This window comes from Phocoena sinus, chromosome 16, assembly GCF_008692025.1.
Source record: "Phocoena sinus isolate mPhoSin1 chromosome 16, mPhoSin1.pri, whole genome shotgun sequence".
NCBI classification, from domain to species: domain Eukaryota; kingdom Metazoa; phylum Chordata; class Mammalia; order Artiodactyla; family Phocoenidae; genus Phocoena; species Phocoena sinus.
In genome coordinates, this window is record NC_045778.1 from 61,488,250 (window position 1) to 61,512,397 (window position 24,148).

Here is a 24,148-nt window from a genome sequence, read left to right on the forward strand (position 1 = left end):
AACTCACATAACCTAACTCCAGAATTTGGGTTCTTAGGCACCACAATATGTTGAATTTTGGCGATTGAATGAAGTTCCCCGACCTTTGTTCCTTTATGGGAAAACACATATAATAGCAGATAATGTGTGATTTTAGGGGAAGATTAAATTAGAAAATGCATGTGAAGATCTAACCATAATACCTAATAGATAGTAGGTTCTCCATAAGACTTAGCTCTCTTCCCCGACCTTAAAATTAATTGCTTTTATATTGTGTCTTAAGTTTAGAAATCCCTTCATTCTAGAGAGCCTCACTAAAACATTGAGGTCTTAATTTTTGTAATTATTGACTTACTATTAATTTCTCTAGGTAATCCCCAAGTTTCATTTGGGCTAGAGCCTGTGTTACCCCATGCGGATCTTCAGCACTAAACTCAACACTTGGCATATTGTAAGGTCTTCAATTTATGCACTAAATCAGTAAACAGATTTAGAAATTAATGCCTTTTATTGTCAGTTGATAGACAAGAAACTGAGGCACAAAGTGGTTAAATGACTTGCTCAAGGTATATGCAATCTATAGACTGGTATATCCAGGTCTCCAGAATTTCATTGTTTTTATTTGTTTGTTTCCTTCCAAAAGGCAGTGTTGGATGTAAGCAGAGGCATAGGCAATCTTAAGGTTCATCACCTCCCTGCCCAGTTGGAGTGTGAGAAACTTTAAATAACTTCCATGCCTGCTTTGGGTCACGATCAGTATCTGAGAGTTGTTGACTCCAAGAGCCCTCATTTGGAGTGGGCTTCTTCTCATCAGGCAGGTGAATAGCTTTAGAACTCAGTAATTAAGGGGTCAACGATTCACGCAAAGCGTTCCACATTTTTTTTTTTTTTGCGGCCTCTAATAAGTTTATTGTGTCTTCGAGACACTACAATGTAGACTCCTCTCCCAGAGAAGAGTCTTTCAGAGACAAGGGACCGTTATCCAGATGAGTTGTTCATTTGTCATTTTCATAGGCAGCTGGATTCTTCCTCTTGGATTTCTCAAACTCCTGTGTTCCCCACGTGTAGACAAAATAAAACACTACAAGTGGCGGCACGACGCGAAGGGTGCGCGCCTGAGTGCGGTGCAGCGTGTTGGGCATGCCCTTGCTGAAGCAGTGCGGGAAGGCGCGCTGCTCCAAGGGCGACAAGCTGTCGGTGATCACAGGCCGCGCCCGCATCAGATGCCCAGACTCGCGGCCCATGGTCGCTGCGGCGCCGAGGTCGCCTCTCCCTCTGCAGCGCAGGATCCACCGGCCTCCCATTCCACATTTAGACACAGATAACACGCACTTCAAAAAAGAGAAAAAACCCTCACCTTTAACCAACTTTTATTCCTCTTGCTCTCTCACTTTCCTGGAAACTGATGAGACGTACCTCTGTAACTTAAGCCTAATGACAAAGTGCAAAGTCATTGCCTACTTTTATTGAATTGTCTTCTGCTTTATGGACTAATCCAAGGAATGACGCACTGCTACACAAACCCATGTGCTCATCCCCATTCAGCCCAGCTTTCTCCTGCCTAGGATTTGCTGTCTTTGCTGTAGGAGACTGATCGTGGACTTGAAACACAACCACGGGACCAGTTCTGCCTTGGCCATTTATACTCTGAGTGGCCTCAAGTAAATGACTGAATCTGTCTCTGCCTTGCTTTCCTGACATAGAAAATGTGGGTGATAATTTCTACCCTAACTTCTTCATGGATAAGTGAGATTTCAATTAGGTAATTTATTTAAGAGTCCTTTGAATAAAATAATAAAACATATAAATAAAAAACAAAGTGTACAGACATAAGCTATTATTATTGTCGCCAAGGGTTTTTTGAAAGGAAAATGTATCCTACTCGGTATTTGTTTCCTTTACGCTATGACTTCAAAGTCCAGATGTTAAGTAGGGGTAAATAGATGACCAGCTCACATTCTTCCAGGCATTACCACCTTCTCATCATTCTGAATTTCCTCAGAATGCCAACGTTCCAGTCACCCTGTGTTTCCTGATCTCCTATAGATTCTTGGTTCCTATTATTTATACTTTCTTTTCAACACCTCAAATCAAAACTTTATTGTTTTCCGAGAAGTCCTGCTGTTTCCAGTCTCTCCTAGACTGATCTTCATAATGGCTTTCCACTGCCTGGAGAAAATTCCAAATCCCTTAGAACTCTGCAATTTGGAACTGTCAAGACATCACTGCTTTATGTTTCCAGGTTCCATAAGGAACCCCTCTGCCCCGCCCCCATCCACAAATCTGCTCGTTTTACTATTCCTTTGGAACTTCAGTGAGGCTTATTAGAGTCCTTCACAAAATCCTTCCTTCCTTAGCCTACAAACCATTCAGTACACTGGGGTCTTACACGTGCTATGAAAACTCTAGGATTATCATTTCTCTCCCTCTCCTGAAAACTTCTGTCAGACCACACTGTCCTTAGACCAGTATCCCTGAGAGGATTGTTAAGGTCCTTTATAACGTTCTTAGCTTATGCACTTCACCCCACACTTCTTCCCCAAACAAATCATTTCTTATCAAACTTCAACACCCCTTTGTTTCCTGACACTGCTCCCTGACCAATCTCTTTTCCTGGTTCAATTTCTCTTCCTGCCCCTTCTCGGCTTATCAGATTCTCAGCAGTCTTTATAAAAACAGCTCATGTAAAAATCTCCTCACAAACCTTGCTCTGTTGCTGCATGTTTTCCTTCACCGACCTCCAAGAATACAGAGGAGGTAGGATGGTGTAGGTATCTAGGTATTCTAGAAATAGAATTGCATTTGGGGTCACACAGAGCTGTGGTTGGAATCCCAGTTTGGCTTTTAATATTGGTGACTCCTTGGGAAATTTTCATAACGCCTTGAGCTTCCTTTTCCTTATCTGTAAAATAGAAGTATTAATTGTAACCTTACTTTGATTGTAGTGATAGAATGAGGCAATTTATATAAAACATCTGCAACATAATAGTTATTCCGTAAGTGGTAGCTACTTTCATTACGAGTACTGCCTCTGTCGCCCATTTGGCATCTACCATATGCCACCTTGTGTTATTGTTCAGCTACTTTATGAGTTTATATGTCTCCTCTAAATATGGTTTTCATAAACGTGCTGTGTATTACACTTATTTTGAACGTCCCAGAGTGGTAAGCCCAGTGATGGTATCCCCACATTTATTAGAAACCTAAGAAGCCCATCTCTTGAAAAATTCATTTCAATCGTATGTCTTGCAAGTTTAAGTACAACACTTATAAAGTGTCGGTAAGTAGAAGTCCTTTAGGGTTAGTTTGGCATGTTCATTGAGCATTGCTTTATAGTCCTATCCTGTTGTCTGTATGTCATCAGTTGAAACTTAGGAAGGGACTCAGACCATCTCTGAGGGTGATGATAGATCATTGAGTCCCCTCACCTCAACCACACTGAAGCAGTTTATAATTTACATATGTACTGAGCACATTGAGGGATTCATAATCACTCTGAAGTCTGAGAGCCCTTGATACAGAGGTAGCTGAGCAGCTTTGAGCCACACTATACCTCTCTGAACCATAATTTATTTTTTAAATATAAATTATCATAATTCTTTCTCATAGAGCTTGTATAAAAAAGAAGCTCTTAACCCATTGTCTGGTATGTGGTAGTTGCCTAAAAGCCATAGGTGTTATTATCCTTGTTAGATTGGAGGCTGTGACGATTGTGACCCAAGGAAGATGACTCAAAGACTTTACCAGCTAGATCCTTCTCAAAGACTAGTCTAGGACCAGAACCATGGGTGTCCTCTGAGAGCTTATTAGAAATGCAGAGTCTTAGGCTCTATGACTTAACAACTGAATTCAAATCTGCGTTTTGACAAGAGATCCAATGGCGCATTAAAGTTTGGGAAGCAGTGGTCTAGATCAGATTCTGAATCAGTAGGTCTAGGAAGGGACCCAGCCCTCCGCATTTCTGACAAGCTCCCAGTGCTAGTACCAGTGCTATTCACCACATACGACGCTATGAGTTACCAGGTTGGATCGCTGATCCCAAACTTGGCTACACACTAGAACCAACTTGGGAGGGGGCTTCAGAAATATGGATGATTAGTTTTCACTCTCAGAGGTTTCATTGGAATGGGATGCAGCCTCAGCCTCCAAACTTGTAAAATGAACTAGTTTATTCTAATATACAGAGAAGTTTGAGAACTGCTGCTGTGGATTAATTTGGCTGGGAACTTTTTTTTCGTGCATTAATCAAAAGCAGCATTTCAGCCAAGATATTGCATAAATCAAAAAAATTTAAAAATCCATCACTGAGATTTCACTAGGAATATTTCTGACAGAAAAACAAAAGTAAACATATATATGTACAAACACAAAGACATATGGACCAACATATATATGTACAAACACACAGACATATGGACCAACATATATGTGTACAAACACACAGACATATGGACCAACATATATGTGTACAAACACACAGACATATGGACCAACATATATGTGTACAAACACACAGACATATGGACCAACATATATGTGTACAAACACACAGACATATGGACCAACATATATGTGTACAAACACACAGACATATGGACCAACATATATGTGTACAAACACACAGACATATGGACCAACATATATGTGTACAAACACAGAGACATATGGACCAACATATATGTGTACAAACACACAGACATATGGACCAACATATATGTGTACAAACACACAGACATATGGACCAACATATATGTGTACAAACACAGAGACATATGGACCAACATATATGTGTACAAACACACAGACATATGGACCAACATATATGTGTACAAACACACAGACATATGGACCAACATATATGTGTACAAACACACAGACATATGGACCAACATATATGTGTACAAACACACAGACATATGGACCAACATATATGTGTACAAACACACAGACATATGGACCAACATATATGTGTACAAACACACAGACATATGGACCAACATATATGTGTACAAACACACAGACATATGGACCAACATATATGTGTACAAACACAGAGACATATGGACCAACATATATGTGTACAAACACAGAGACATATGGACCAACATATATGTGTACAAACACAGAGACATATGGACCAACATATATGTGTACAAACACAGAGACATATGGACCAACATATATGTGTACAAACACACAGACATATGGACCAACATATATGTGTACAAACACAGAGACATATGGACCAACATATATATGTACAAACACACAGACATATGGACCAACATATATATGTACAAACACACAGACATATAGACCAATTTAAATCCTTTTAACTCCTGTCTTGATTCTTGCGTGACAATAACAAAACAAAGTTGAAAGCCTGTGAGAGATTGTTCCAAGGTAGAGTTAGGGTGTGGCTTGAGTTGAAGGATTTTGGAAGGAAGCGTCACAGAACACTTGAAACATTAGGGAATTTGTTCACTGAGTTTCTGCCAGATTTTCACTTGTCAGTATATCAGAATTAAGGTTGAGCCAGATAAATTGTTAACAACGTCAAATTTGATTGTTTCAATATGTTCTAAATCATGGCTGCCAGGGTGAATCTTGCTGGCTTTTGCATCTTCCTCCCTAAACCTCAAAAGAATGATAGATGGACATATTCTTTTCAAAGCGTAAATGATACCTTTATTTAGAAACAAGTGACACTTTAGTGGGTGGGCTTGTGTGAAAATATTCCACCTACTGGTAAGACCCGTGAAAAATCGTATCAGGAGTTTCGTCTTTAAAAAAGATTGTAGCATCTCATCAGGATGGATATTTGTCCAATTTTAAGCAAAAGCGATATATTTTAAAGAAATTTGTTAGATCATACACCATTACTCTAAAAAATTCAGTGGTTGATAATACTCCAGATACGCCCTTCGTGCTAAAAAACAAAGAAACCCTGAAGTTAAAAGTAAATCCCCAAATTTTGGTTATTCACATTAAATAATAATATACCAAAAGGCAACTTGGAATATACCTAGTATGTTTTCACTTTTTAATAACTTCACTGATGCTCAACTTTACAGGGAAAAAAAATTACCAAATAAGTTGTACCCATTCATTCAAAAATATTCATTGAATGTCTACTACGTGCTGGACATTTTTTAAAGACCTTAAAATAACACTCTCTTCTATGCACTTAAACTTCCTCATGCAAAATGATTTCATTATGGGTAAAAGGTGATGTTAATAATGATGAAGATTTGTTGAGACCTGAAATGTGCCAGGCACTGTGCTTGGTCCTTTATGGCCATCATCTCTTCAGTGGTCATGGCAACCGTGTGGGGATGGAACTAATATTATCCAAGCCTTAGGATGAGACAACTAAGGAAGATTCAGGGACTAGAAAAATAGTAAGCAGCGGGGCCAGAATTTGAAATCTGACAGTGTGAATCTGAACCCAACTTCTTAATCATGATGGACGAAGCAAGTATATCTTAATTGTACTGGACGTGGTGTTCAAGCTGAAGGACTCCTCATCCAAGTCATACTCTATTTATTGTAAAATAAAAGTGACTCTTGTTCACATGGAGAATTGTCTCTACTCAGTCTAGAAAGAACTCCATAGTATCAATGCCCTCCAGCTAGAGCCCATCCTGAACACAATGGTAGTTGAAAAAAGTCTTGTTTATTACTCGTTGCCGTGAGCAAAAACATACACCATGGGGCCAGTGGGGTTTCTCAATAAGACAGTGTTATAAAGAACCTATTAAAGAATTTGGGCTTTAGTTGGGTAACAATAAATGAATGCCTATTGTTTATTAATATAATACAGTAACAACAACAAAAAACTTCCCAATCAAAAGCATTGTGGTCTTTGGACATCTGTTTGAGCAATAAAACGTATTGACTCCAAGAGCTTTGTGGAGCTTGTATCACCAGAATGCCAAGTTAGCTTTGAAAGCTGACCAGAGCGAATGACCCCCTAGGGTTTTCCGCATTTAGTACAACGAAATTATCATGTAGCATTGCAAGCACGAGGCTGGATTTCTCAGACTCCTGGGCATGGCTGAGTTTTGATGGTGGTGTGCCGGAAAATGAGAAACAGAATGAAAAATCCTCATCCCCTTAGGAAATATTCATCCTGTTCTAATCTGCCACAGTACCTCTGGATTTCTCCGGTATTGATAGCCCTCTTTATGCAAGTGAATTCTGAAAGCTGTCTCATTAATGCGGTGAATGGATAGTGGTGTTTAACCGATGCCGTTTTCCTGGTCTCTCTTATCAACGTGTAATAATCCATCATGGAGGTCAATTTTATTCCTAGGCATTTCTCACGGCAGAACGTGTCTTCTAGAAACCAAAGCTTCCCTTCCACTTCCCTTTATCATCACTCTTTTACAGAGGAGTTACTCCTGCTCTGTCTCTCTTCCTCTCTCCCTCTCTCTGAATTAACGCCCTCTGGGGTCATCTTTATGCTGCTTATGACGTGTTTGACAATCACTGATGCCTCCCTCGGCTTCAGCTCATGGGGTAAGCGATGGAAGCCTGAGCTTTCCTGACAGATTAGAAGGTGCTTTGTAACAAGGGGAAAATCAAATCAAATGCTTGTCATAGGGCATTCCAAGCTATGTTAGGAGGCAGAAAGGGCATGAGAGAAAAGGAGTAGCTGGGAGAAAGTGAAAATGCAGTCTAATATACGAGAAGAAAACTCCTGAAAAACAGCATCAATTGGTGAAACGATAGAGACACTGCTCTATTGCGTAGCAAGAAAGCTACGTAAATTTAGAAAGTACAAGGTAGAGAAGTGGTTAACAGTATCACCAATCAAAGGAATTTATGCAGCCATTAAAAATGTTACCATGCTACCTTATATTTGTATAACATATGCACAGCATACCAATACAAAACAATTGAAACTGACGAGACGCAAAATGACGCAAAAGGAAAATAAGTAAAAATGTCAGATGGAGCCACTCTAAGGTTGGTCTACCACATGCATGCCTTCTTCACATCTGCTGAGCCAGGGATGGAGCTGTTTGGGCATCAGTGGGAAAAGGAAAACAAAACCATTTCATACAACATAGTGAATAAAGTATTAAAACAAAAACGAAAGTGTTTAGGAAGCAAGTTATTTCTAGTAAAGAAACACCAAGAATTATCCATCATGGGTTATTTTAGACATCGAGTTCATGGGATGGTTACAAATGTGAGCCCAGGAGCCACGCTGCTTGGGTTTGAAACCAACCTGACATTTCCTCACTGTGTTGTCTTGGGCGAGACTCTTCAAACCCCTTCAGGCTCTTCTGCTCATCACTAATTTGTAACAACAGCGCTATAGCCTCATAGGATTGTTTTGAGGATTATGTTGAATAGTCCATGAAAGGAGTTCAGCATTATGCGTGTTCATAATAGTAGCTAAAACTTAGTGAGTTTATTTTTTATTTTTATTTTTTTGCGGTACATGGGCCTCACTGTTGTGGCCTCTCCCGTTGCGGAGCACAGGCTCTGGACGCGCAGGTTCAGTGGCCATGGCTCACGGACCCAGCCACTCCATGGCATGTGGGATCCTCCCGGAGTGGGGCACGAACCCGTGTCCTCTGCATCGGCAGGCGGACTCTCAACCACTGCGCCACCAGGGAGGCCCTAGTGAGTTTATTTTTAACGTAAGCAAAATTTTCCACAATTTTCACTAATCAAAATAACATGATTCAAAGTGCATTGATATAAAGTGATAGTGTTGAAAAGGCTTTCGGTTCAGTAACTGCAGTTCTATAGAGTAGCAGGAGGCTGGGCAACACAACAGGATTGGGTAAGAAGTTTTGGAGGTATAACCTAGGAGCATATATGGGAACAGCTGGAGCAACATTTCCCTGAGTATACTACATTGGGTTTTGTGTAAAAATGGTTCCTTACCAAATAGATTGGGAAAATTCTAGGTTAATAAATTGATGCGTTTTTCTCTACTTCACAAATTCTCAAATATTTTTGTACACCCTTTTGTATTCTGAATCAATGGACGGTAATATACAAAATAATTTGCCAAACTTGATTGACCGAAGAATTCTTTCTTCACTGGACATCTTGTAGATTTATGTCCCAAAAGACACACTTAGGAAACGCTGATTGAAGGAGGTGACAGATTTGCACTTCCTCCAGGCAATTGGTCATAAATATTGTTTCTGTCAACTGAGATTTTGAGTTTGAATTTAGGGTTTGGGCACAGCTGCAGTCTGACTCCAGTTAAACATCTCATTTCTCAGCCTAGTTGGAAGAAGTGATTGACATTTTCCTGTAAATATTGAAGAAACTGAGGAAGATGTGTCATTGACTAATCTATATCATTTTAAACCAACAAACTGGTTTGGGTTAGATTTGTAAATCACTTTCCTTTCCCCCTGTGTTCTCTGGGATTTTGGTGGCATCTTATGGAACTGTGAGATACCATTACCGCACTTTAATGTTCCGTGTTAATGATATACATCTATATAAGTTTATGCCATGAATACACGCACACATATGCTAATTGTAAAAAAAAATCCCAAATTTTGAAGTATACAAAAGAAAAAAAGGTAAAAAAGGAAACTTTCCTTTTAATTAGGCCTTATATTTTTTCTGTCCATTCCTTTAATTGAATGAGTATATAAACATGTAGTTTAGAAAAAAAAAAACAGAATTGTATGGTATATATCTTTCTACACTTGGCTTTTGTACCTTAAAATATTTCCTGTGGATCTTTGTCTTTGTCTTTTTTTTTTTTTTTTTGTGGTACGCAGCCTCTCACTGTTGTGGCCTCTCCCGTTGCGGAGCACAGGCTCCCGACGCGCAGGCTCAGCGGCCATGGCTCACGGGCCCAGCCGCTCCGCGGCATGTGGGATCCTCCCGGACCGGGGCACAAATCCACATCCCCTGCATCGGCAGGTGGACCCTCAACCACTGCGCCACCAGGGAAGCCCTCTGTCTGTCTTTTTTTGATCATGGAAAAAAGAGGACCTGTGGAACTATAAAGCATGATTTCATAAAGAGAAGTTTGCATAGGGAGGTATGAATTGAATAAAATTCTGGGTTGAGGACTTTTGAGATTTTATAGGAAATGGGAGTCACCAATAATTCCTAAGCTGTCGCAAAGCATCAAGCAGCAGAGTTTTAGACCAGTTCTGGCAGTGAGAGGTGTGATGAAATAGCGTTTCTTATGATGCCTGTTCATCCTTTTATGCACTGAGGATCGTCATTTTTAAAATAAGTAAACACAGTTATAAATTGTGAAATGATGGCCGTCAAAGTCACACTTAAGTTTTTGTCTGTTTCTTATTTGGGAGAATGCTCTCAGTTTTCAAAAACATTGGAAGGTTACAAACTTCCATGTTCTCTGAAAGTTAGCTAACATGTCAGTCTTTTCTACTAGACAGAGTTCAGCCTGGGGATTCTTCTGGGAAGCGTCTTCCCTCTTCCTGGACCAATGAGTCCCCTGAGATGTCCAGGATGTTTACAGACACCTTCTGAGTTCATGCATTGAGGCCATAATACACTTAGAGTTTGCCTGGTTATTTCACCTGGTCCAAACATCAGGAGGTTTTATTCTCCCCAATGCTGTTTGTGGCCAATCACATTTTCTGCTTCTTCAGCACCTCTCCGTAACTCACGGCCTGCCATTCTTGATGAGCATCAACAAAGGCAATGCCGTGTGTGCTGCTTGTCGTGTTTGAAGAGGTGCATGATACCCTTTGGTTACCGCTAACTGGGGTAAGGGATGACTTTCTTGCACAACAGCTAATTGATGTCAAATCACATCACCTCGCATTGTGGAGACAGGCACACATCAGAGCGGCCCAGGCTTGTCCCCGTCTCTGCCCTGCCAGGACCCAGCTGGTATTCCAGAGTTGCCACAATTTAGCATTGAGCCCCCCCCAACCCCCAAGCTTCAGAACCAAAACAAATTTTGCTTTAAATTGCCTTAATCTTCAGGTCAAACAGATTTCAGGGACTCAAACAACTGAGCCCATATAATTACCGCAGATGTCTTCCTCTTTTCGGTAGCCGACTCTAGGAGGAAGTGGGCTGAATGTCGAACTTAGAACGAAGGTTAATTAAGGTAGGGGAACAGCTTTGCTCCCACGGAGTGCTTTTCCACTGGTGTTTTTTGTTAGGTGCCTTGATCCGTGTGCACTCAAGCTACTCGTGTCTTAAACTTACAAGAAAAGAGGATAAATGAGTCACTTTGAAAGCAACCTCTTCATTTCAGAGATTCCCTTACAGAGCTCTGCGAAATTTCTACTTAGAACTCTTCGAAAATGTGATTTCTTATTGAAAGGAATGACGAAGAATAGAGACAGTGATCTCCAAGAGACAAATAAGTTCCACTCAAATTCTTGGAGCCCCATCCCAGGAGCCTTTCTTCCAGGACCACTTTCTCCAGCTCTCCAGGCTCCTTCTCAGGCCACATGTCTAAATTCCAAGGCACTCCTCACCATCTCCACCTTGTCTAGTGCCCCTGTCTTATCCTCTGTGGCAGAGGATGTATCCCAATATTTATTTTCTTTATTAATTGTTCTAATTGCGTGTGATCTGTTTCCTCCACTAGGATGCAAGCTCCCTAAGGGGGCAGGGCATTTGCCTGTATTGTTCACCACTGATTGATCAGGGCCGAGCCTGTGGTAGGTGCTCAATTAATATTTAAGTGAAGTGGAAGAAAGGGGTAAAGGAAGGAAGGACAGAAGGGTAAAAAAGAGGGTGAGAGGAAGGAAGGAAAGAAAGAAGATGGGGAGGAAGAGAGGAGGTAGGAAGGAAGAGAAATGCATATTTGCATCTTTGCTTTAGTGCCTGGTGTGTAAGTCAAGGTTTTTCAGAGAGACGGAACCAGTGGGATATATCCATACATAGAAATATATGAGATTTATTGTAAGAATTGGCTCACTTGATTATAGAGGCCAAGAAGTCCCACAATCTGTTGTGTGTGAACTGGAGAATCAGAAAAAAAAAAGTAGTATAATTCAGTCCAAGTCCAAAGACCTGAGACCAGGAGAGCTGGTAGTATAAGTCCCAGTCCGAACCTGAAGCTCCAAGAACGAGGAGTGCCCAAGTCTGAGGGCCGAAAAAAGATGGATGTCCCAGTCCAAGCAACAAGAGCAAATGTGTCCTTCCTCTGCCTTGTTATTCTCTTCAGTCCCTCAGTGAATTGGACGATGCCCACCATCCAGTTCATTGATGGATGCCGGTGATGTGGATCTTCTTTTCTCAGTCTACTGATCCATATGCTAATCTCTTCCTGAAACACCCTCTCAGACACACCCAGAAAAAATGTTTTACCAGCTCCGTGGGCATCCCTTAGTCCAGTAGAAGTTGACACATGAAATTAGCCATCATAGCTCATGTTAATGGCAGCTCAGGACCACCTCTCCTTGTGATGCGGGCAGGCGTCTCTGCTGTCATTGGCCTGGAGGCCCTGCCTTAATCTGGTTTTGGATGATGAGATGAGCTGCAGCTGTTCATGCTGTTCGGCTTCTGAGCGGAAAATGGCCAAGCTTCCTTCTTATTGCTCATGCGTTTGTCATAAGTTTTATATAACAGAAAAAAAAAAAGTCAGCTGTGGGACTCAGGGATGAGGCATCCAACAAGGAAGGGCTTGGCAGCTAGTCCTGTGTATGTTGAGGGGTGGAGGAGGGGACAGAAGAAAAGCAGGCCAGCTCCTCCCACACAGCTGATTCTAACTTTTGTTCTAATTTCACCACTGACGCCCAGTTTGCCACATGGCTTCCTGTGTCAGGTTGGCTGCCAGCTTTAAACACCAGCTTAATTAATTTAGCTGGAGATTTACAAGAAGAAAAATGAAAGAGAACTAAGCCAAGTGCTTAACTTTAATTCAAAACGAATAACCTGATTTTTTTTTTTTTTTTTGCGGTACGCGGGCCTTTCACTGTTGTGGCCTCTCCCGTTGCGGAGCACAGGCTCCGGACGCGCAGGCTCAGCGGCCATGGCTCACGGGCCCAGCCGCTCCGTGACATGTGGGATCTTCCCGGACCGGGGCACGAACCGTGTCCCCTGCATCGGCAGGCGGACTCTCAACCACTGTGCCACAAGGGAAGCCCTACCTGATTTCTTTTAAGGAAAAGCTCCTTAAGCTTCGCAGAAGTATTGGCAGCTTTTTTTTAAAGATACATCTTAATACGTGGTTATTTCCACGTGACTTGTAGAAGCTGCAGTTCCTTCAGCGTGAGCCTAAAAAGCTTGCATGAGGACCTTTTGTTTTGTTTTTTAACTGCTGTGGAGATAGGAAGTGCTTCTTAGAAATACCAGAAACTCCTGTTCCGACAAAATATTGTTTTAGGGCTGATGCCACATATTATGAATTCTGTGTTTGAGATGCTGGAATGCATTCAGATTAGAACCCATCGTGGCAACCCAAAGGTTTGGTCCGAAAGGTACAAACCCAGTTTTCTCCGAGATGCTCTGGAGATACTTTGCTCTTTGTGGCACATAAGACTCGCCTGAGAAACTTGTTAAACTATAGATTGCTGGGTCCCACTCCAGGGATTCTGATCTAGTATGTAAGGAAGGAAGCCCAGGAATTTTTACTTGTCAATATGCCAGATCATCATGGTATGATGTATTTTAGAAACACTGCTCTGGGGGATTAAAAGAAAGCAATATAATATAAATCTTGTGTGTATAAATGTAATAAGTGTATTCCTGAAACTGCCTTCTAAACAGCCCCCAAACAGGCAACTTCTTCTCAACAAGTGGACCTTGTCCTTCTTCCACTTGAGACCCTTCAATAGCTCCCTGAATCTTTCAAGGTTCCTTTCAAATGTCTTTGCTTAGCATTTGCTCTTCATGCTTTGTAAGAAGAGTTTATTAAACATGTAGATTACTGGGCCTCACTCAATCAGCTTTCCTGGATCTGGACAGAAATCTCTTCCTTTGTAAATTCCCTAGGTGATTTTGATGTATATCAAAATTTGAGACCTTCTATTTGAGATTTTCTCTGGCCTGTTTCCCACCACTGATTGCATGCATTTTCTGCACAAACATTCTAACCTGCTTAAAATGTCTCTAATACCTCAGACTGTTTCAAGTCTTCTGGGAAGTCCCACCATATCTCCCAAGCAGGTAATTCTTCACGTTGCTCACAAACTTAGCTGAGGCCCCACATCCTCCAGGAAAGCCTGTCTTGCCTCCCCAGTCTGAAGCCCATGCATCTCTTCTGTGTTCTCATAGCATCCTCTAAATATCTCCAGCTAGAACTTCTCCTGCTGGATTGACATTGTCAGTTTATTCAGAATTCCTTGAGATCTGGGAGCGTATATCATTTATATGTATCTGTAATCAACACAGAGCTTGTATGCATATGCAAGTGTTTAGTTTAATGGCTGTGGAATGAATGAGCTAGAGCTATAAGGCAGAACAGTAGACAAATAGCTGTACATAGAAAGATGTGGTTTTACATTATAAAATCTCAAAGTATATTTGACTGGAGAAGTTTTTGTTATAGGATGGAATGGATTGGAGATCATTGCTTGAAGGGGGTGAACCCTGAGCCGGGCCTTGACCAAAGAATATGGTGAGAAGAAAGGAACCAGTTGACATAATCAATGGGAGGCAGTTGGAAGAAGCTAGCATGTGGATACCTCAAGAAGAGCTAAGTATAAATGAAGTAGCAAGGTCAGAATCTGGTCCAGAGAGTCAGAAGTCTAGAGGAAGACTTTATTTAGACCATGGGTGCCAAGGATGCTGGTTTGCCTTAGAGGTCTTAGTTTTCACTCTGAGAATGTCATCTGAAGATTAGCCTTATCTGTGCAGCCTTAGCTCACATGGTACTTTCCGTGAACTGTGTGATTCCTGGGCAGAAATCAGTGACGATGATCTATTATCTGATAAATCTTTCCTTTTCTTCTTGCTTACCTTGAGGTAACTCAGCTCCATGATATACAACCTGTTTTTATCTGTAGAATATCAAGGAACGATGTCAGAATATGAGGATTTCAGTTTGTTTATTATGTAAAGAAAGCCAATATCCTGATCTAGAAGATCGAGAGAGGGATTGAGAGAGAGAGGAGTGCAGGAGAGGCAGGGATAAAAACAATGAGAGAAAGAGAAGTTTAACAAACTCTTGGCATTATTTATTTCAAGCATGTTTATTTCTTAAAGAAAATCAGAAGTTCATGTCTTTCACTTTTCATTGAGAAACCCAAAACTTTGAGATGAGAAGTTTTGAGAAAGAAAGAAGCGTTTTCAAAGAAAGCAAAGAGAAATGTATATTAAAGGTGGTCAAGTGAATTAACAAGTGAATCCATAATCTAAAGGTGGATTGTTTCACATTTATCTAATTTCTTTTGTAAATCAATGGTGCCCTTCTGTATCTTTGGCTGTGAGCCAACTTAAACTGCATGGTGTCTCCTGCCAGCGCCTCCTGCCAGCGCCTCAAGTTTGCTTCTGTCATGTCTGCAGGAACTTTTTTGTCAGGATCTCTCAATCAAACCTCTCCATCAGACCCAGGATTAGAATCAGACCACTTAACGGATCACGCCATTTTAGGTGGCACTGATTTTTTTGGACTTAACCTTACTTTTAGCTTAGGTCTTAGTTTTAGATTAGGTCTAGTGAAACTGAGATTTTTGAGGGTCATAATATTGAATTTCATAATCATCAGAAGATTAAGGAAAAAATGAGATATCAACTACCTTCAGAAAATAATCCTTGAAATTCTGTAATGCTGGAAGACCAGCTGGTTTGTAGAGTAGACTTACAATAAATAATGGATTAATATTCCTCCCACAGCCTTCTATATCTTGATTCTAATCTGTCATTCCTCTCTTCATCCAGATCAGAAAACTTGAAATCAATTTAGGTATTCTATCAACCTATCCAGTTTGTCACTCAGTTTTATCCCTCTGAGCTCCTCCAAAGCTCTTCGGTTCAGGTCCCCTCCGCACTGCTGCTCCTCCCTTTAGACTTTCACTGAGGTCAGTGCAGATGCCTTTTGACAATTCTCCATGCCCTCCATTCCCCTATCTCCACACTCATTCTTCCTACTGTTCCTAGACTTATGAATATATAAATATGATTATGTTATAGCTTTTAATGTTTTCCTATAACAGGCCATTTTTATGGTCTTAAATTTTAGTCTTGAGGATCTAGCCTTTGTACCTACGCATCTTCAAGTTTCTCTGTCCTCCGTCTCATGCACCTTCCTCTTTGTCACCAGGACTGCTTATAGATCGTCGGCTGCGGCAGGCTCTCTTGTCTAACGTTGTCCTCATGCTTGTACAGTTATTTGCAACACGCACATCAGTCTTCTTCATTTGCCAACCCCTAAGCATCCTGCAAGATTTAGCTCCTCCAGGAATACTTTAGGTAACACTCCTCTGATTGGCCTTCATCTGTGCTCCAAGAACACCCTGAGCTTAAGGATATTCAGTAATTATCACATCAAACTAGAATTGTCTTGTGTCTGCTTCCTTCACTAGCTACAAGTTCCTTATAGGCATGTCTTTCACCTCTGTATGCCCAATGTCTAATATAATGACTTGTCCATTTGTGTAGTGTGTTGCCTAGAACAGAACCCTTTCTTTCAGAAATCACATAGGTGTCATTTTATATGATTCTGGTGTGTCTGATCTAGGGCCCTTTAAATTTAGTGATGGCCATAAGCCCAGGTCAGGATAATCAGTAGCCTCCCCAAGACTGTTATGAGAAAGCTTTGGGAAAGATGTTCTCCTCTTTTAGAGTCCAAAGCTCTAAGGACATCCAAGCTGAACATCTGATGGCTATCTACCCCTTCTGAATGGAGAAAATCATCTTTAAGAAGACACTGAGGCCAATACTCCAAAAGAAATGGAACCTACAATCACAGGAGTTGAGAGAGAGAGAAAGAGAGGGAGAGAGAGAGAGAGGGAAGGCCATTTGAGCTTTTTCTTCAATACCCTGTATGCAGCCATAGATAAGATTATTCCATACCTCTATATTTCTCATTTATATAAGCAAATAAACACTTCAAATACTGTAATTAGAAAACAAAATAAATGAGGAGATCTATTAAGGCTTATAAAATGGATGAATTTAAAAAGACATCTTTCATAAGGTGAAGTGGGGGGAAAGACAGGGAGGGTTAAGAAGGATTTGGGCATCAGAAGGCATATGGCAGTCAGGATAGAATCCATATCCTAGAAGAGCTTCTAATACAGAAAGAAAAACGCACACACAGAAGGGAAGGACATGTATAAATTCATGGCTTATGGACTAAGGATTTGTAGTTGAAGAAACTTAGAGCAATCTGAGTGGCATGAAGTTCGGGGCATAGACACACTGCTTACAGACTGACAAGTCAACGATTCTTCTGAAAGGGGGAAAATTAGGATTTAACATCATAAAATGCATTTAGTTAATTTATGTCATAATTCTATTTCTAGCATGTACCAAATTTAGGGTTAAATTTGTAGCATCTCTGTAGAAGTGTATCCTGACATATATTCAGAGTTACACTTTCGGTCAAAGAACAAAGTGATGCAAACCACCAGGAATGGGTTCAGAATACCGTGAGCCTGACTGGGTCCCATTTGTCTTGGTGAGTGAACGGTGGTAAAAGAGGCACAGACATTACACTCAGAAGCTAACTTCAGCTTCTGACCCTTTGTGACCACAAACAGCCAAAGGAAGGGCACAGCCAGAACGAAGGGGCCAGCGTCAGCCGTGGGAACTGTGTCCTCTCTCTGCCCTCCACATGGCAATTCTGGGAATTCATATCCATTTCCTGACTCTGTCAGCTTATAATTTGCACACACAGAGGATAGGAAAACCCTTTTCACCTTTAATAAGGCTATTTATGGGTAATGAAAATGAGTTGATTCTAGCAGATACTTACTTTGCATGAGGAAGTCAGTTTCTATCTTAAGACTAGGATACGAAATGTGCTTACAAATCACATGGGGGTACTAATTCTAACCATGATTCATCTGGTTAGGGAGCTAGTTACAAGACTAGCAGAATACATATCTTTTCCACTAAGAACTAACCTTGCAAGGAGAGGGTTTCTATGGGGAACAACAACAAAAATGGGTAGTTCCACAGGTAAATAGCCAATTAATTCACTTTTGAAAATCATAACATCTTCCATCATCAGTTCTAAAAACATAGTAAGGAATATAAACATTCATTTATTAAAAAGAAAAGCAGTAAATATATTTTTCTAACACACGATCAGTTGAGGAAGAAGAGGGTCCTGAAACAACATAAAATTTTGAAATTTGTCAAAGTTTTAAGTGACAGAGGTAAGATAGTATCATATGTGTGATACTTGCCTAATATTGCCCATTTCCTGGGGGAGAAAAGCCAGCAAAGAACAGCAACCACTACTCCAACCAATAAAGTAAAAATAAATAAAATTTTGGCACACAAAGTGAACAAGTATTGTGAAAATTTATTTTTAAACATATTTTAATTTTTCCCTGAATTTAAAATCTGTAAATAGTTATTATTTTCATAATTTTAAAGGAGAAAAACAAAATGTTTTCCCATTTTCTAAAATGTTCTATAGTGTACACAGTCATGAAGATAAAGTTCTTTTCTCATGGGACAGTCATCTCATCTTTTAGAATTTTTAGGATCTTAGGACTAAAGACTCATTTTATTATTAGCATCCGTGGGTGTAAATGGTTTCACACAATTGGCCATCACCCAAAGGACAGAATTTTGAGAATTGCAATGTTGATATTTGGCTTGTAAAGGGAAGGCAGTGGTGGTGGTATCGTGTGATGGTGAAAGCCCCCTACCATTTTCCAAGCAGCACCAATCCAGATCTTTTCAAATTCTTTCTCTAGTGATGTACAAACCATATTAATCTGCAATTAGTTCTTCATAAAAATATCTTTATTTTGCAGAAGTTTGGAGAGCTCCATGTCATCCTCCTTCAGGGAAATCAGGTTTAGAAATTTACTCTGAAGCTTAGATGAAAAATTTTTGGAGATTTTACCTTAGGATGTACCAGTGCTTGGAAGGCCGGGTCTGTCTTGGCAATGCCTTGCTTTTAGTAAAGCTTCATTTCTTCCAGAAAGTGACTGTGCTCTGAATGAGACATTAGACAAAATATTTTTATAATATCACAGTATGCATATTATTCCTCATGCATTGGTGCCTTCCTGTCTGCCACCAAAGTAACTCAAGGTCGGAACCCCACCCATCTGATCTTATTATCTGTTACTCCTCCATATGAAGATTTCTTTCTGTTCACTGTCTCATTAAAATGTGGGCGTCACCTCCAACCCCCTATCATTTCCAAGCCATGGAGATCGCCCTTGTTTTCTGAAGGGTTGAGTATGTGTTAGACAAACACTAAAACAATCAGGAAATATTTAAAGGCTTTGTGTGTATAGTATACGTGTATGGAATGTGTGTGTGTAGAGGGTTGCTTAAATTCTCTCTGCCGTTTAAGTTGCTGCAACCTTTGAGTGACACCTAGAAGTAGAGCAGAGAACACTTGCCAGGGGTTAGAGCTGAATTACATTACTTTGTGGGAATAGTTATGAGGCACAGGATAATCATTAGAAATCACTGCGATGTGAAATTTTTTATGTGTGTGCCATAAGTATACATTGTTTAACACTGCAGCTAGTTTGTATTGTGCCTTTGTTCCATCTGTATGTGTATTTTGCTCTGTAGGAAACCTGGAGGACAAAACGTTACCACTAATTTGCTAACATTACTGTGATTTATGTTGCAATACATAAAGTGAGAGCGTCTTCAAAGTGTTGAGAAAAGGCATCATTCGTACAACAGGTGTTTTAATAACAAGATGTGCTCTAGTTTAAATGACCAGAACCATAACCTGAAGGCAATGCCATATCTCTGATGTGGATAGAGCCTCTCCCTCACCACATAAATGGCCTCTTACTGTATCCGAGACTTCTTCTCAATTCATGGTCACTTCAACCCAATGAGGGACTGTGTGGCTGGGTTACCTTCAAAAGTTCCTAATTGTCATTTTACGATGTTGTTTTCTGTATGAATAATCATAATAAATATGCCTTAATAATTAATTTAAGCCATTTAACATAAAATGATGCCATCAAAACTAAATTAAATGTCTAGCCCCAGATCTTAAGAGAGCTTATTACCCCCCAAATGCAAAATCCCCTATCAATTAGAACTCTTTGCAGCAATAAATGTAATAATAGTTGCACCAACCCACTTACATTTCTCTCCTATCATCCTGAACGTGTCTCTCATCTTGGCACTGTAGGAAATCTTTGTGTTGGCAGGATGTTAGTGAAGCGTGTTGTAGTTAACACTAATTAATTCATGTTGGTCTCTTCACAATCTAATGAAACAAAATTAAACCTGTACTTTGTTCATCTGGTTCATAGTTTCCAAATGAGACACCTAATGTAGACTTTGTAAAGGGCATATAAACTCTGCATAGTTAGTCTCTTTGGGTTTCTTTCCAAAGGGAAAACCCTGAATACCATGCCAATAATAGTGATAATGATTATATAACAAAAATGGAATGAATTATCATAGAGTGGCTGAAGATTTTTCAGTACCAATTTCTAGCTGTGAATTTATAACTAGGCAGCAGTTTCTCCTTAGAATTGATATTTAAGGAATGAAATTAAAGCACTAAAATTGTTCAAGGCTTCCTTCCATATATAATATAGGAAGGCTTAGATCTATACTGCCAAAATCATTTTGAAAGTGGAATAATTATTCAGGTAATTTAAAAATTTTGGCTTTTATTAGAATTTACAAAATTAATATCCATTTGGACATCATGAAGGTGAAATTTTCCATTTTTATTTGCTTGATTTTTCATTGTTATTTGGTTAAGGAAGAACTTCCTTGAAAATAGCAAAAATTAAGTTGGCTATAATCTCAGAGATTTACATACACATTAGATCCTGCAAAATATAGTCAAAAGACAGCTTAAAGATGATTTTTTTTCCTGGTTTATTTTCACCAAGCATAATTGTGTATATACTTTGGAAACTACTCTGTAATGTTTGCCAAGTCACTTTCTGGCTATGTTTTCCTAAAGTTTTTCTTTAAAAATGAGCTTGTTGATCCATGTGATTTCTCAAGACTAAAATTCAAAATTATATGATTCAAAATGCAGCCAAATGATAAGCAGCCAAAATTTTATTCAGAGGAAAATTCATAGTCCTATACATTTAGTACTTGTTACTAGAAAGTATAAAAATTGCTACTAAAAAAAGTATAAAAATTGTTACTAAAAACTATAAAATAGTGTTTATTTATATCAGTAAAAAATGTTTACTGATATAAATCTTTTGACCCTATAGACAGAAACTCCTTTAGATACGGAGACTAGGCTGCTTTCTTGTCTAAACCAGAGGCCCAAGCACAATGCCCAGACAGTGAATCAAGAAGAAAGAAAGATAAAGTGGACTAGCATCTGAGGTGATGGGAAATAGACAGATTCAAGCAAATATTGCAGATTTTGAGGGTTTGTCCCTGGACAACTGCCAAAAATTTTTATCTAAGATAGTTTCTGTCATCAGAAGGCTTTACAATGCAATGGAAGTAGTGTATAAACATTGATTGTTTTCTAGGAATGAAGATGTGTAAGATTCCTATTGTGTAAAGTTCAGAACATTACTTGGGTATTCCCTATCACCTCCAGCCCAGCACAATCCTCTCTATTCTCTTTAATGAGTCTGCTGTCTTGTTCTGTGTAATGACATTACTCCCCTCCCATGACTAAAGTAGGAAATCACAAAGTTATTTTTATTTCCTCTCTTTCTCTAGTCTCTTACATCCCATCACTAACCAAGAGCTTTTGTTTGTACAGAAACTTTTTTTCAAATCATTTTTATGACAACTTCTACCCTATTTTTGTCTCAAATCTTTCTTGTTATATAGGAGGTCAGTATTGGTATTGTTATTTAATTGCTGATAAAAAATAAGACTGTAAAATGTGAAATGATTTGTATGATATCACATTTGATAGTATCAGTTAAGAAGTTTGGATCCAAGATGCAAAATCCTTGTGTGTGGCCTGAACAGGTTTTTATGCCTCTCATTACTTGCATCTGCTAACCTACAATTCCTAGTTTGCCCAGGACTCTATTGAGAACTTCAGGCATAGGGCCATAAGTAATTCAAAACAAAAATAAAACTAAACCATAAAATAAGGTGAAAGGCCAATGTAGACCTAAGCTTCTCCAGGACAATTTTGATGCTTAAATATATTAAATATCATATTGTTTCCATCTTTACCTCATTTATTTCATATTCCTGTTTTACTGGTACTCTAAGTACAGGGTTAATCTTCCTATCAATTAACCTATTAATCATACCAATACATTTGCATACTGTCCCTTTGGACTTGAAGAAAGAGTTATATATATTATATATAATGCATATGTAAATATATAATTATTTTATATATTATATGTCTGTGTGTGTGTGTATAAGAAGTGTCCACACATGTGAACTCCTCTGTTACCTTCTGTCTCTATCTTTCTCTCTGAGTCTCTCTCTCTCCCCCTTCTCACATGCAAACACAAAAGCAGCATGCAATTTACCCAGTATGTTTTATTAAATTCTCAGAGGGCATTTTCAAAGCCACAGAATTCCTTTATCATCATCTGTCATATATGTGAAGAAAGAGTCTTAAATTCCTAGAGAAAGAAGCCTTAGGCAACTGGATTTTCCTAAATGGAAAAGCTCCCTTGGAGGCTGGTCCAATTCAGTATTTGTACCATACTCTAAAGGCTTTAATTTTAACGTAAAGATAGAAAATGTTTGAAGAGTCCAGTCTCAGTTGCTTCATCAAGTAGTTGCTGTCAATGTCCAGAAGGAAGGTTATAACTCATTTCCAAATTCCAGCAGCTCTTCACTGAATGCTTTGGGTGTCCAGCACTGCACTGAGCGCATTAATAGATGGTAAGACAGGCAAGGGCTCTTTTATTCACTCAGTGAGTTACAGTACAGTCATGGAAACCAGGTTTCAACAAAATGAAAACAGTAGAAAGCAGTGAGAAATTAAAAATGGTAATCAGGGGGGACCTTGAAGATGGCGGAAGAGTAAGACGCGGAGATCGCCTTCCTCCCCACGGATACACCAGAAATACATCCACACGTGGAACAACTCCTACAGAACTCCTACTGAAGGCTGGCAGAAGACCTCAGACCTCCCAAAAGGCAAGAAAGTCCCCACGTACCTGGGTAGGGCAAAAGAAAAAACAGAGACAAAAGAATAAGGACGGCACCTGCACCAGTGGGAGGGAGCTGTGAAGGAAGAAAAGTTTCCACACACTAGGAAGCCCCTCCGCGGGCGGAGACTGCGGGAGGCGGAGGGGGGAGTTTCGGGACCGCGGAGTGTAGTGCACAGCGACGGGTGCGGAGGGCAAAGCGGCGAGATTCCTGCACAGACGATCGGTGCCAACCAGCACTCACCAACCCGAGAGGCTTGCTGCTCACCCACCGGGGCGGGCGGGGCTGCGAGCTGAGGCTCGGGTTTTGGTTTTGGACGGAGCTCAGGGAGAGGACTGGGGTTGGCGGCTTGAACATAGCCTGAAGGGGTTAGTGCACCACGACTAGCCGGGAGGGAGTTCGGGGAAAAGCCTGCACCTGCCGAAGAGGCAAGAGACTTTTTCTTCCCTCTTTGTTTCCTGGTGCGCGAGGAGAGGGGTTTAAGAGCGCTGCTTAAAGGATCTCCAGAGAAGGGCGCGAGCCACGGCTAAAAGCGCGAACCCCAGAGACGGGCGCGAGCCGCGGCTGAGGGCGCGAGCCCCCGAGACGGGCGCGAGCCGCGGCTGAAAGCGCAAACCCCAGAGACGGGCGCGAGCCGCGGCTAAAACCGCGGACCCCAGAGACGGGCGGGAGACGCTAAGGCTGCTGCTGCCGCCACCAAGGGGCCTGTGTGCGAGCACAGGTCACTCTCCACACCCCTCTTCCGCGGAGCCTGTGCAGCCCGCCACTGCCAGGTTCCCGGGATCCAGGGACAACTTCCCCGGGAGTACGCACGGCGGGTCTCAGGCTGGTGCAACATCACGCCGGCCTCTGCCGCAACGTCACGCCGCCTCTGCCGCCGCAGGCCCGCCCCGCACGCAGTGCCCCTCCTTCCCCCATACCCCAACCCCCGGCCTGAGTGAGCCGGAGGCCCCGAATCAGCGGCTCCTTTAACCCCGTCCTGTCTGAGCGAAAAAACAGACGCCCTCCAGCGACCTAC

General features: G+C 40.7%; 1 protein-coding gene across 1 annotated transcript; it reads right to left on the reverse strand.

The window, feature by feature from the left end:
* Window positions 1-974: 974 nt before the first annotated feature.
* On the reverse strand, window positions 975-1,223 carry LOC116741195 (cytochrome b-c1 complex subunit 8-like). The gene has a single exon (XM_032607326.1). It carries the CDS (start codon window positions 1,221-1,223, stop codon window positions 975-977), a length of 249 nt encoding a protein of 82 aa, XP_032463217.1.
* Window positions 1,224-24,148: the final 22,925 nt, after the last annotated feature.

What these genes read in the sequence shown, in the direction of transcription:
- LOC116741195 (XM_032607326.1), bottom strand. Translation starts at nt 1,223, where the DNA reads ATGGGCCGCGAGTCTGGGCATCTGATGCGGGCGCGGCCTGTGATCACC.